The following is a 15,538-nucleotide window of genomic DNA, read 5'->3' as shown; positions in this document are numbered from 1 at the left end:
AGTCACAGTAGTGTTGTTGTCAGCATGTAACTGTAACCATTTTCCAACACACTATGTTGGTTGGCTGTTGTATTGAATGTGTAATATATGACTCACCACAAAGAAAACATCTATATGTGCAGTTTATGAAATGTTTGGACCCTGAAGATTAAATTATGACCAAGGCAGGTTTCATTTTTTAATTTGTGTTTGTGTAATAAACATTCATTATATTTGTAAGCTTAAGTGGAATATGTTGGTAATAACATTAAATGTTTTCCATGAATACTAATGACAATAATATTGAGCCAAGTAACAGTTAACATATACCCTGCTGCAATGAAACAGCTAAACACTCCGTGCCAAGCCTTTGTAAACAGCATATGGCTAACTACAGGATCCTTCTGATTCTCATTTTTGGTTATTTTAAAAACAGACATTGAAAACATTGTACGTATTATTGAGAAAATGCATTCACTTTCAATTCAAATGGCCCTTGCAGAACTAATACTGGCAAAGTCCAAGTGTACTATGTGTATTTGTTAATGCGTTTATGAACAACAGCATACACACGAGGACTTCAAGCACAGGAGGGTCAAGAAATTTACATCTTCCGTTTAAATCGGGAGAAAATGTTCATGAATCATAAAAGAACAAAATTTTTAGTTTATTACAGTAACGTGAACTCAAATTCATAGCAACCTACTTTGACATATTAGTCAATGTGAAATCTTGTAAACACCTCGCATTGTTCCACTGAAGGCCAATCTCTTTTGTGAAAGGAAGAATCTAAATGAAGAGAGAGGGGAAAAAATACTTAGTACCCCTGAACACAACACCACAGCCAGAGAGGCCATTTCTGCTCAGCTGTCGTTTGTTCCATCGAAGAGACGAACAGCAAAACAACAAAAATAAAGACTTAACAGATTTCTTTATTGAAACACCATGACATAAACAATAAAACACAATTGCACGTAGCAGCATTGCGAAACTAAAACATGTTCCGGCCCATACTTGGTCCACTTTAAGAATGGATTTTTTCCCCCCTATGGCCGTCATCACCACCCAGCCCGCAGAGTGCCTCCATTTTCCAGAGCCAAAAAACGCAACAACAGTCAATAAAAATGTCCCGATACTGTAAGTTATAACGCAGAAACAGCAACACCATCCCCGTTCGAAAGGTTGTTTATCAAAAAAAATATATTAAAAAAAAAGTGGCTGGCCCCACGGGAAACCTTTTGTCCCGGCTGAATCCAGACCTCTAGGCAGTTTGTTTTGTCTGTTTTTTACTTGCTCTTGGTCGGTTTCTCCGTCTTCTTGGGAAGGAGGACAGCCTGAATGTTGGGCAGCACTCCTCCTTGGGCGATGGTCACTCCCCCCAGCAGCTTGTTGAGCTCCTCGTCGTTTCGTACTGCCAGCTGGAGGTGCCGGGGAATGATTCTGGTCTTCTTGTTGTCCCTGGCCGCATTCCCTGCGAGCTCCAGGATCTCAGCAGTCAGATACTCCAGCACGGCCGCAAGGTACACGGGAGCCCCGGCGCCGACCCGCTCCGCGTAGTTTCCTTTGCGCAGCAGCCTGTGGACTCGACCCACCGGGAACTGGAGTCCGGCTCGAGAGGAGCGGGACTTGGCCTTTGCTCGGGCTTTGCCTCCGGTCTTTCCTCTGCCAGACATCCTTGATAATGTGGCTATTGACGACGTAAACAGTATAACAACCGTACAATGACGCCCTTAGAGCTTTACGTAATGCATTCGTGAATATAGCGCTATAAACCAGAAAGCGTTCTCCGATTGGACGAAAGGAACTGAACTCCACGAACCAATGGCACACCACATCCTTTACCAATGCAGGTCCTCGGATGAGCAATGGCCCAATCCTAAAGAAGGATCGGCACGCTTAGATTTACATAGACATGCTATAAATAGGAGATTGTGCAGGAGGCGGTGTTTTGAGCTGTGCTGTGTTGGGGATTTAGTCAACGCGACGGAGAAACTGCCTGAGCCGGCAAAATTAACCCCGGGCCACAGAAAAGGCTCCCAGAAGGCCGTGAGCAAAACCCATAAGAGAAGGGGGCGCAAAAAGCAGGAAAGAGCTATGTTATTTACTTGTGTAATGGCACGGTAAGATAATGGCCATTGTTTTACACATAAGCAGGCATTACATTTTGTACTATGTATTTAATATGGTTGAAATACATCAAATGCATCAATAAACACTGTATGTAACTTTCTCATTTTCTTTAGACCACATAATTAAACGTTTATGTTACATAAAAAAAAAACTGAAGTAATAGTCTTTGGTGCCAAAGAAAAACGATTACAGGTCACCAGAGAACTTCAATCTATACACCTAAAAACCACAAAACAGGCGAGAAATTTGGGTGTAGTGATGGATGCAGACCTAAACTTAGAAAAACACATTAAGACAATAACAAAATCAGCTTACTATCACCTCAAGAATATATCAAGGATAAAAGCTCTGATGTCTCAACAGGACCTGGAAAAACTAGTCCATGCATTCATCTTTAGTAGGCTTGATTACTGTAACAGCATCTTTACAGGTCTAACCAAAAAATCAGTCAGACAACTACAGCTCATTCAGAATTCTGCTGCTCGAGTCCTCACTAAGACCAAAGAAGTGGACCACCTGAGGTCTTCACACCGGCTGCCTGACCGTCAGAGGATAGACTTTAAAGTTCTGATGCTGGTCTATAAAGCTCTGAATGGTTTAGGACCAAAATACATCAGTGACCTCCTGACCCAGTATGAACTTTCCAGATCCCTCAGGTCATCTGGATCCGGTTTTTTATCAGTTCCCAGAGTCAGAACCAGACATGGAGAAGCTGCATTCAGCTTTTATGCTCCATATATCTGGAACAAACTCCCAGAAAGCCTCAGATCAGCTGAAACACTCAGTTTATTTAAATCCAGGTTGAAGACTCCCCTATTCCCAGCTGCATTTGAATAAAACACCAAATCCACACTTGTAAGCTTAAATTTCAAAACTTACATTTTAACTACTGATTTTATCTAGTGTTTTTTTTAATCAATTTTAAATCATGCTTTTTATTTGTTTTTGTTTTTTAATGTCTCTGTAAAGCACTTTGAATTACCTTGTTGTTGAATTGTGCTATATAAATAAACTTGCCTTGCCTTGCCTAAAAATGTATACCCCAATAAGTATATTACAGACAGCTACACAACACGAGGTCAGTCAGTTAGAAATACAAGTCTAATTTCAGCTTCACACTATTTTTCATTAGAAAAAATCAGATGGTTACATACTTAAATTTACATAAAGTGTCATAAATCTGCACTGTCATCAGCACATTTTTCACCAATGCAAAGGTAGTGGAGCCCAGGGTACGACTGGCCATTTTTGACTACTTTTCATTTTACCTTTAAAAACTATTTACTTTCCCTTGTTTGGTAAAATTATTTTCAGCATAATCTGACATGTCTGAATTTACAGTTATTTTTTTCATTCTGAGATACTGCATAAACACCAAATCACACAAAAATGAATTCAAAGTAGGAAGGGTTAGGGTTAGGGGTTAGTGAACCCCCCATGTTCAATGGTTTACTTTGCCAAATTCTTAATTTTTGCACCAGCACTGGAGAATGAAGAGAATGAATTCCATTAGAATCAGGCCTTACACTGAACGTCTTAATTCACTGGACCGGTCTGTTATGTTTTAATATAGTGTTTCATTTGTCTCCGATTTCTTCGTAGGGAACTTAAGTCTGACTTGTTAAAGTATGAATGTCTTTTTTTTTTTTTTTGCACAGCTTGTACACATTTTACTTTCACTTTACAAAATGGTTATTGTATTTAATTGTCATGAAGTGGAAAGAATGAGAGGACCCAAATGCAAACACTGGAACAGAACTTAAACTGAAAACGTGCCTTTATTTGTGGCAGAACAAAACACAAACGAAAAAGCAAAGGGAGACAAAGACTAAACTATCAAAACCTAAACTGGGAAACAACTAAGCACTAAGTACATGGAACATAAAGACCTGAAACCCAGACCATGAGGCACCTGAGACTCACAAACACAAGGGGAGATGAGCAGACAATCCAGCAACAAGCAATGAAAGATGGAAGATAGATTTATTTCACAAAGCAGCTGATGTGTAAGTGCTGTTTTAGCTTTGAAACTTAACATCGGCATTTTAATAAGTAAACTTAGTGGTTTGGCTAAAAAAAGTGTATGCTCACTGGACACTTTATTAGGTACCCCTTGCTAGTGCCTTCCAGACCGCCTTCATTTGTACTAACAGATTCAACAAGGTTCCTTCAAAACTTTAGACTATATTCATGTGGGGTATATTACTGTGCATCGACACAGTGAGCAACAAACCCTCGGTAGACTGTTGTAAAAAGGAAATGAAAATCAGATACGATTACGCCACCTGCAGCCTGAAATGTTGATACAAGGCATATCTATGCTGAATTCTGACCTGATCATGTAAATGTTGCAGCAGAAATTGAGACTCATCAGCTAAGGCAAGGTGTTTTATACCTACCACTGTCCCGTTTTGGTGAGCCTATGCTAAATGTAGCCTCAGTTTCCTGTTCTTAGTTGACAGGAGTGGCCAACAGTGTGGTTTTCAGCAGCTGCAGCTCATGTTTTAAGCTTCATTTTCGGTCCATTTCGGTTACTATTGCTTTCTCCATCAGCTCGAAGCAAGTCCAGTTATTCTCTTATGACCTCTGAAATCAACAAGGCATTTTATTGCCACTCACTGGATATTTCACACAATTCTTTGTAAACCCTCGAGATGATTGTGTGGAAAAATTCCAAATCACCACCTGCAACTGCCATGTTCAAAGTCACTCGGTATAACCTTTCTTCCAGATTATAATGCTTGGTTTAACTAATGTGTCTATATGCTTAAATATACTGAGGTGCTGCCGTGTGACTGGCTGATACGAATATGATATAGATTAGATATTAACATTAATAAGCAGTTGAAAAGATGTACCTAACAAAGCAGCAGTGAGTGCACATCCATACATAAATAAAATCCATATTAGAAGAGTATATTAGTAATTTATAATAATGTTAAGAAATATACTCTAAAACACTTCTTCAGTAAAGACTCAGAGAAGAGAAACACACAGAACTTCTTGCTAGCAAAGGCAGCCTCCAGCACTGAGGCTCGCACTGAGAAACTGCCCCGGTCTTTATTTATACTTCAGTGAGCGTTTGTTCCTTACATTGGAATGTGGAGGTGTGTGTGTGTGTGTGTGGCCCCATAAACAATTTCCCTTAACCTGCTGGTCTGGAAAATCCAACAGTTCATCTATATGTAAAAAAAAAGCACTTAAACTAAAACTGACATAGCTACATTAATCCTACCGTAAAACAATAAGACAAGGTACGACCTCTCTCATGCTAGGATGTGGGGGTGAACACCCTAGAATGTTACAGACCTCCTAGGATGAGACATTCTTTCAATATGCCACCAACTATATACTTCTACACACAAATGATTACATGCAGTATTCTACCATATGCAAACTTATATCATTAAAAGACTATACTGACTACTAAGTATAATTTTCCATTGACAATTAATATACTTAATTTGTAATAGAATAAAATAATAAAACAGTAAAATAAAAACAATTTAAACTCAATTTAAAATAATCAATAAAAAAACAAAAAACACAAACAAAAAAAAACAAAAAACAAAAAGGTGATGCATAAAACTAACCACAGTTGGCCAGATTAGAGTCAAGTACAGCACAGATGTGATTACTTACATGCAGTTAAACAAAACAGGTCACAGTTGCTGCTAATAACACGATGAAACCAACACGAGCCTGCTCAGAATACACAAGATGCACCTGAGCTTATTTTTGATATCAACAAGTACAAGTTCAAAGAAAAGTTATTTGCTCTTTGTGTGTTTACTATGCTGTGAATTTAATTTAATAATTTTATTTCATTTAAAGTAGCCTCAACTCGTCTCACCTCATGTCTCAACCTCCACTGAGATCTCTGGTGCAAGGAGAGGATTTGAGGAAAGAAATGGCGAAACTGAAAAATAAGAACTGAGAAAGAGGATTGGATTCAACAGCTGCATTTAGTTTGTTCTTGAGCACAGTAGTGAACTCCAAATTGCTCCTGGTCTGATATAAAAGCTTAATATAAATGCCAGTAAATGAAGTACACTGTGTAACCTTGAGGTGCAAAACACAACATCAAAGTTCAAAAGACAAAAATGAACAACCTGATAATCAAATCAGTGAGCCCTTTCCTCATAGTATCTACCACCAACAAAACATTTTTAGAATGCTAACACTCTCCTCCAGTACCTTGGCGCACCCTGTACCCCCACAACATCCAAAGACTTGAGAAACTCAGCATGAATCTTATCTTGGGCCGCCCCCTCCAAACAGAGGCTAAAGAACCCCTTTGAAACCACAGACTGCAGTCCACATGGGGAGGACATTGACAGTCTTACCCACTGCATCACAGGTTTTACATCAGCTCTTTACCCTCAGTGCCACTGGAGGAAAGAACTTTCAGTTGCTATCCATGTACAATGTCCCCACACCTCCTGTCCTGCTGGAGGTGTGATGGATGTCAACACTGCTCTCCCTGAAGTGTTCAGGACCCCAATCATCCACAATGACCTGGCCAAGATACTGAACTCTAAGTTGACCCTGCATTCAGAATAAAGTGGTGTAAAAAGTCAAAGGACTATATATAAATAACAGTGCATTTCCATCTGCTATTGGCTCTAATTCTCACTTCTAATGTCCAAACTACATCACTGACTTTAATGAACATACAAACTCAGAGTGATTTCTTTAGTCAAGGTAAATCCATTCATGTGCACGGTATAGCTGCCAAACATGGCTTTCCCTGATCATTCTTAGCTAGCTAGGAATGTTAACAACTGATTAGCTTACAAACACACATTTAACTTACAAGAAAGTGTGCCAGGGCCTCAAGTCTTTTTGTCAGTCCAGTTTACTGCAGAACACCTCACGCTGTCAGTTTGAAACAGTCAGGTTTGGTTTTGGAAAATAAAGGCTGGACCTCCTCTCTCCATCCCCACTCCATCCACCCTTCCCAAACTAACATATGCAAGTTTCTCTATGATTGCAGCTCCCAGTCAAAGCTGTCATTATGACGTTGCATGCCAATCTTACAACATTAAGTTAGTAATTGGAATTAAGCTTATGAGAAAGAATACCCCATGAACACTAAGCAACATGATGAGAACTACTAATATTGGCAGAAATATTTATTTGAAGATAACTTTACTGTTTTAGTTTACCCCATTTCCATCTGCCGAGTGTCATGTGATGGCTGTGTGCAGGCAGAAATGGTGGACCCAAAATGCAGACTCACGGAAACTAAACAAATTAAACAAGGTGCTATAAATCAAAAACAGCAAATACTGGAGCCCAGAAAACAACTCTAAACAACCAAACAAGAAAAGGTTGCCAAAAGGTGCAGGCGGTCAGGAAAACAGTTCCAAAAAAATTCAGGGGCCAGCCTGGAGGTTGACAGCACAAAAGTCCAAACCTGGGCAGTTCAGGAAGCCGACCGTGCAAAAAGCAACAGCAGCGAGGCAAGCGAAGGAGGTCCGGAGGCCGGCCATGCAGAGAGCAGCGGCGGCGACACAGCTGGCCGCGACAGCGATGATGTCCAGCCAACGGCCTGGAAAGTGGCCAGACAGGGCGAGGACGAGCAGGGACAGACGGTGCGGAGACCTCCGGCGTAGACAAAGTGAAACCAGCCCGTGCAAAGGCCTCAGGTAGAGACGAAGCAGGACCAGATGGCAGCATGGCAACCGCAGGCAACGAAACAGATGGTGGCGCTGCAGGCGATGGCGTGGAAGCCGCAAATGGTGGCGCTGCAGGCGACAAAGGCTATACAGGTCTCTCGGACCCTCCAGTGGAGACAGGAGACGGCTGGAGTAGTCCAGAACCCCCAGCAGGAACAACAGACCAAGGCCGGACGGGGCCCTCGGACTCTCCAGCAGGATCAGGTGGCTGAACGGGCCCCTCGGGTCCTCCAGCGGAGACGGAAGACAGCTGGAGCGGTTCTCCAGAACCCCCAGCAGGAACAGATGGATGGACGGGCCCCTCGGGTCCTCCAGCGGAGACGGAAGACAGCTGGAGCGGTTCTCCAGAACCCCCAGCAGGAACAGATGGATGGACGGGCCCCTCGGGTCCTCCAGCAGGACCAGGTTGCAGAACAGATGAATGAGGAGAGGAGTGACGATGGCACCTGCGCCGTTTCCTACGGGATGAAGGAACAGGAACCAGTGAAGAAATGGAGACCTCCTCCTGATCCTCCGACCACATAGCCGCTAGGAAAAAGCCAGGCGAACGAGATCCCCACTGGCGTGGGGAGGGAGAGGAAGTCCGTGGCAGCGGTGCGGAAACTGTCCCGTTGTGGTGACCACTGCGGAAGCTGCTTTACAGCGAGCTCAGACCGCTGCTGCATTGGCGTGGTGAGAGAGGGCAAGCTCACGTGCCCTGACCTACTCCCTCCATGCAGTGATGGTGCTGCCCAGATTGGCATCCGAAGCAAACTGCTGAAGCCGGGAGCTGGTTTTCACCATTGTTTCCACTGTGCTCAGTCCCACAGACATAGCCCGTAGGCTGTCGGACTGGGATATGCGGTCCAGCAATTTAACCAGCCTTTCCATCTCAGCGCCTGACTCCGAAGTGAAAAGGTAGTGATGGCCCGCTTGAAGCTGAAGCTCCGGTGCGTGTGTCAAAAAAATCAACACACTGCTTCAGAAGCACTGTATCGAAGCTTGATTCGTTTGGCCAGAGTCACGTGATCGGTGACGTCCGAAGCTTCATTTAGAACCTAACTGCTTCGGTATCTGATTCAATGGTTTATAAGGAAGCGAATCATTCACGGGATTTGTGGAGTGTTTTGATGGTGACAGATAGCGAACCACTGATCATTCCACTGAGAGATTTGGAGCCAGCGAGGAATAGAGGAGGTTCTGTTGTGTGGGAGAATTTTGAGTTGATTTTTGTCAATCGGGTGGGTTTTACAGCTTTGTGTTCTGGCCGTTTACTTTTGTTTTGTGCGTGTTTATTATATCTGAAAATGGGAAAAAGATAAAATGTCAAAAATCTGCCTCCATAATATAAATATCATTAAATAACTTTAGAAAAACTTCCACTTGACTCTTTACATGTAATGTTGTAAAAATATATATATTTTATTGTTTAATTAATCTGAAAATGTTAGTCTGCCAAATGTGCAGCAATTGAATTTATTTATTCTCTTTAGCTGATAGTTTGTGGGGCCCAGGTAGACTGTATAACTGCATCTCTACCAGTTTCTCTGCACTCCAGCCTCCTCTGGGCCATGTGAAGGGATTTTCCTTAAGGCAGGATAAATGATCTCCACCAAAAGGAACAGGTTCGGCCATCGCACATTAGAACAAATTCTCTTTTTAAATAAAAATGAAAAAGGGTTACCTTAAATGCATCATGTTTTTAATTTGCAATTTCATAAGCATTTTTCCTTTCCATTTCACAATCAATTCTACCCACAGGTCAAAAATATGTCTGGGAAAATTTCCCTAATATAATATTATTTATAAATACACCTGTCTAGCGATTAATTGCATAAGTGCATGGAGGCAGGACCTCAGGGCAGAAGCATACTCCATAATGTGTTGTACATTATTATATGTATATATTATATTGTGGCGTGTTGGGGGAGCGGCTAGTTCTCTCCCATCATTCCTTGGGACGTGTGCTGCTGTTTGGATGTTCTTGTTTTGTTGTTTATGGTTACACTACTTTTAACTGTTATCCTGAATGTTGTGTTTGTACTGTGGTTCAAAGGCACTTACAGTTGTTGTTTTATAGAATGAATGAAACCATGGGTGAGTTCTGTTATGCTGTTGATGACCCTCGAAGCACAGTGTAGCATCAGTGTGTGTTGTAATAAAGAGCTCCCCCTACCAGCTTTGGGTTGAATAACAATCTCTCTCTGTGAGCTTCTTTGTAAAGTTTCCTCTGCATGCCACAATATGTAACGTGGTATTTTTCAATTATTGTATTTACTAACATCAAGAAGTCACAAGCAAAGGAAGACCACACCATGGTACATGTTTAAACAAGGACACCTACCCCAGGAGATGCCGGAGTAGAGCAGCGCAGATACTGAAGGACCCGTCCCATCCTGGCAACAAACTGTTCCAACTTCTGCAATCTGGTAGAAGGTTCCGCATCTTCCGGGAAAGGACAGAGAGACTCAAGAGGAGCTTCTATCCCCAAGCCATCCGTGCCCTAAACACACACACCCGCCCGCTCACATCATCTATAATTGACTGAGTCAGGACTCTTCCAGACACTAAACCAAGGCACAATGTACATTTCAATTCCTTTAATTTTAAATATGTTTATATTGTCTATCCTGTAAAATAGTCAGATGTCTATTCATATTAATGTACAGAATTCCCCTGCTTGCTGCTACTGCTGCACATTCACCCAATGTATATTGGGCGTGTCAGGCTACATTTCATTGTGTGTTATACTTGTATAACTATGCATGTGACAAATAAAGAACCTTGAACCTTGAACCTTGAGAGTTTACTGGTCAAAACTATTTATTAAACAAATAAAACACATTTTTTTAACCACCAAAAAATACACGTTCAAAGCAACACAACAGCGGCCCAATATCAGACAAAACTCCACTCTGTAGAGTAGGCAATCGTAATGAAGCAGTTGGTTTTATTTTGTGGATTCAAGCTGCTCTTTGTATTTTTGGCCACCAGATGTCACCAAACAGGACTGTGTTGAAAAGCTTCGAGTAATGAACCGTTTTTCAATACAAGCTTCAGTGCTTCAGAAAGCTTCATTTGGCCATCACTATGAAAAGGTTTGCGGGGTCCATGTTCTGGTTGTGATCTTCTGTCATGTGACGGCTGTGTGCAGGCAGGAATGGTGGACCCAAAATGTAGACTCACGGAAACGAAATGTGAACTCAAAACAGCTTTAATGCTGAATTCAAAAGGGAAACAAAACTAGGAATACAAAATAAGCTTATGCAGCCAGAACACACAGGAAGATGAGGGTAGAGCACAACACCAACAAACTGAAACACAGGGCTTAAATACATAGAGGGAGCAATCAGGGAATGGGCAACAGGAGGGAAAAACAGCTGGGGCAAATCAGGCCTAACGAGACAAAGGAAGCAAAACCAGACGCATTTACATGAGACACGGTCTTTCAAAGTAAAACAGGAAACATAACACAGACTGAACTTACAGACACTGGCTGTTTCCCAAGTAAGAGACTGCACGCTTGAAGTACGCGCACTACACGTACTACGTACGGTGCGTACTATAAGTACGAGAAGTGCAGAAGTGAGAGGCCTGTGAAATGGGACGCTTCGTCGCGCTGTTCAGGTTGCCTAGCAACCATGATACGAACCGCGAGACACGTTACATACAGCTTTGTTTGACAGAAATGAAGGAGAAAAATGTTTTGTTGGTCATTCATTTTTGTCATGACATCACTTTAGTTGAGTATCTGAGGCTGAGACCACGGGACTGTAAAACATGATTGTTGGGCTTCATTTCTGTGCTGAACAGTCATTTAAGATTAGTTAGTAAATAACAATTAGTCAATGTTGTTCATGAGACTAAAGTCAACTCACTGTGGCAATGTAAATATAATATGGCCAATATTATAGTATTGTCAGATTATTATGATATATATATATATATATATATATATATATATATATATATATATATATATATATATATATATATATATATATATGTATATATAGTCACTGACTTTCAGCTTGTTGTGTTTGTGGATATATGACTGACTTTAATTATTAAGCATTCGCACATAAATGAGTGACGTCATATTCAGTACTTTTGACAGTTCACTCTTCGGCCGCTCCATCTTATTAGGGAAATTCCACATACATGTCAGTTTCAAAACTCAACCCCATCATTTAATTTGTTTTTGATTGAAATTGAATATTACTTAAATTCTCTTAAATTAACTTCCAATATAAAAGGTTTATCATTGATTGAAATTCATTCAGAAATGTTTAACGAATGAGCTGTCACAACTTTCAAGTACAAAGTTGTTATGAAGTCTGTCACATTCCTCCCCTCTTTTTTTCTTTTCTATCCTTTATTTATTTATCCTTCTTATTTCATTGTACTGTATATTGTTACTCTTATTTGCCTTGTATGTCTACTGTACAAACTGAACTGGAATGACTGACTGTTCGCTTTATAATTTCAATAAAGTTTAGAAAAAAAAAACAAGAAAAACCTCTTCGGCCGCTCCCTTCTGCTGTATTTTGCGGCAAAATTATCCACACCCATCGCCGCGCTATGAATTGTGGGATATATGGGACCATGAAGCGTGCACCAGACCACGCTTGATATTTGGGGAAATCGACGGCGCATTTGGAGTATGCATTTGAAGTATGCATTTGAAGTACACTTCGAATTGGGACAGCCGTCGTCACGTGGCGGTGACGTAACCACACTTAAAATGCGTACTTCAAGCGTGCAGACCCTGAATTGGGACACAGCCATTGTTCTCTAAACATTTAGGTCAAACATAGTTCCATCATCTTTTGTTGCTTGACGTTGAGAGTCCTTACAGTATTCAGGTATTGTGCACAACATTACAGCAATTGACACAGACTTAAAAAAAAGAGAAAAAACTGTTTTAAGTAGACACTTTGATGTACTCTGGATAGCAATCTCCTTCATCTTTGTCATTTGGAAGAATTAATAATTCAAAATCCATATAAATCCACCTTGATGTGACCTTACCAAAGACCATCTTCAATCAGCCTCTCAGTATCTGTAAAGGCCACATAGCTGTATGTAGTCTTGTTGCTCTGATCATTGTCAAGGATTTCAACTCTGCCATGTTGGAATACACCAGCACAGAAGTAGGTGGTCCCAAGATCAATTCCAACTGCTGCCCCTTTGGACAGGAATGTTCTGACACAGTTAAAAAGCTCACAAGATGTATTATTCCAGCAGGGGCTGATAAAGGCCTTTAATGCAAACAAGCCATTCCATATTGGAAAAATTCTGTAAGTAGTAGTGTTAGATTTTTTATTTCTATTTTCTGTTTTAACCCTCTCGAGGCAGGCGTTGCAGATTTGCAACAGTTAAAAACTAACAACCTGATTACCTCAGATACATGTTTTATGAGTTTTTTTTACTCAGAAGTACCACTGCAGGACTTGATTGTGCATTAGCAACAAAAAGTTTAATTTGAGCCTGAGAGGGTTAACAGCAAACACTAATATAAGTTCATTTTGGAATATTTATTTCAATGGGAATCTGTTGATTTCCTTGAATTTTCAACAATGACAGCCATTGTCACCTCTAAGGTGATTGCTGGGATAATTGAATAGGTAAGTGTCTGATGTTCTTGGATTTGAGCCATCTGAGGGATTTTTATCGTTTTTACTTAATGAAGTAGATTTCATGCAGGCTTGTCTTTTCTGTATGGAGCCCCACAAAGAACATTGGAGAAAAAAAAATGCATTCGAGATCTCACAAAATGTTTGCGAGATCTCGCAAAACTTCAAACTGGTGGGTAACATACGTCTCCGAAAATGTCGGAGCACTTTTGCAAATATGTGATGTCTTGATAAACCGAGCAGATATTTGAAGTTCACACAGCTACATTTTCGGCTGAAAATATCTTGAAAGTTTATTTTGTGACCCAGAAAGAATAATATTAAAACTAAGTAGATGCTGCCATGTTGGAAACTGGAATTGGCTGGGCCACGCTATGAATTCCGGGAAAGGTTGGGCCATGAAGGATACACCTGACACATCCTTCAAATTGAAATGAAATGAAGGACGCATTTGTCAGCCGCGTTTGGAGCAGCCTTAGAATTGGGAGAACCTTCATCGCCTGGCTGTGATGTAATCGGTCTACAAATGCAGCCTCTGAAGGATGCAGTCTAGGTTTTGGGACAAAGCTAAAGTTACATTACAAGATTTTATGATAGCATAATGTGCATAATAGCATTAAAAAGAAAGTAGCAAAATTAATCCAATATAAAAATATGTAATCTTTGCTGTGGGTGCTCTAAGGAAATCACAGGAATAACATTGCAATAGAAAGAAAGAACTAACAGCATCTATGGGTCTGAGTGGTTCCTGTATAAATCCAAAAATGCATGCAGGAACTGAGGGGATCAAATGACTGGAAAACTCACAAAGAAAAACTAGTTTAGGCATGAAAATGAGACAGTGTTATCATGGAGGTTGTAGTGATCAGGCGGAGAACTGCTGTGCCAGCTGCCATCTTAATGAGAGTGATCCCACACAGCTAGGTGAGCACCTCACTTGCAGTAGCTCCACCCCTAGCACACCTGCCCACAGAGAAAAAAATAAAAATAAAAATAAAAACAAAATACAAGGACAAAGCCAGCTCCAGTTTGCTTTGTGGGTCTATAAGATGGATTTGTTTTAAACCACTGTGTTGCATTACCTTTAATGTCTATGGCATGGTCTAATCTCTGTAATAGAATACTATGGCTAACAGTACTGAATGCTGCACTGAGGCCCATTAATAGAGATAGGCCGATCATATCTGAAGCAAGACTGAAGCAATAATTATTGGTAAGACTTCTTTGAACAGTCTTATAGGAATGGAATCGAATAGACATGTCGATGGTTTGAAATGATTACCGAATTTAACTCAGAAAGATCAATCGCACAATTTAATTTAAGGACAAAACCACAAACTCTAAATTGACAGTGTAAAATTCTAGTGAAACATATATATTTTAAATGTTAAATTCCTGGAAAACATGGACCAGTATTCTTGAAGAAGTTTCTACTTATGCAAAGTGGTTGCTGTCTGCTTTTGCCTTTTTCACCAGGTATTATAGTTGACCTCACAAATAAGGTTACATTAGATAGGGCATCACAGTTTCTCCACCTCATCCTACTTTTTCCATAAAACAAAAACCCCTAGTGGACACCATACATTTTTTTTCTTGTGCATGGTTGAAAGTTACATACTCACATGAAGATCATGCAAATGAAACAGAAATAGTGGAATAAAAAAAAAAGAAAGACAAATTGGATGCTCTAAAATTCGTATTTGTCAAAAATTCGATGCAAATATTCTATGATGCAAAATTTTAATGCTTTTTCAATTTTCAACAAACATTATGTTTAATCACACCAATTCATTGCAATGAAAAATGTATTTTAATAACATACAAATACTTTAACTTTATATTTATATGCACACCATAGATCTTTTATTAGTTTAAACCCATACAGAAACAGAAAATCAGTCAAATTTAATGAATCATATGTGACATGTGAAAACTTACAGGCATCCTTAAGTCAGCAGGATCTGATGACAAGATATGATTGAAATACACGCTTTAAGCTTTGATTCTATATGTTTAACAAAAGTAATGCATTAACTGTTCAGGAAATGCAGGCATTTTTATAAATAGTCTTCCATTTTCAGTGACTCCAAATTAAAAGGACAAACTAACACCTTTTTCAGTGTAAGGATTCTG

General features: G+C 40.2%; 1 protein-coding gene across 1 annotated transcript; it reads right to left on the bottom strand.

Annotated features, from left to right (window-relative positions):
- Positions 1–891: 891 nt before the first annotated feature.
- Positions 892–1,740, bottom strand: h2ax1 (H2A.X variant histone family member 1). Its single transcript, XM_026181657.1, has one exon. It carries the CDS (start codon positions 1,650–1,652, stop codon positions 1,266–1,268), a length of 387 nt encoding a protein of 128 aa, XP_026037442.1. The 5' UTR covers positions 1,653–1,740; the 3' UTR covers positions 892–1,265.
- Positions 1,741–15,538: the final 13,798 nt, after the last annotated feature.

The sequence above is a fragment of the Astatotilapia calliptera genome, chromosome 10, assembly GCF_900246225.1.
Source record: "Astatotilapia calliptera chromosome 10, fAstCal1.2, whole genome shotgun sequence".
Taxonomy (NCBI): Eukaryota; Metazoa; Chordata; class Actinopteri; order Cichliformes; family Cichlidae; genus Astatotilapia; species Astatotilapia calliptera.
This window is presented reverse-complemented; position numbering and strand designations above follow the sequence as displayed.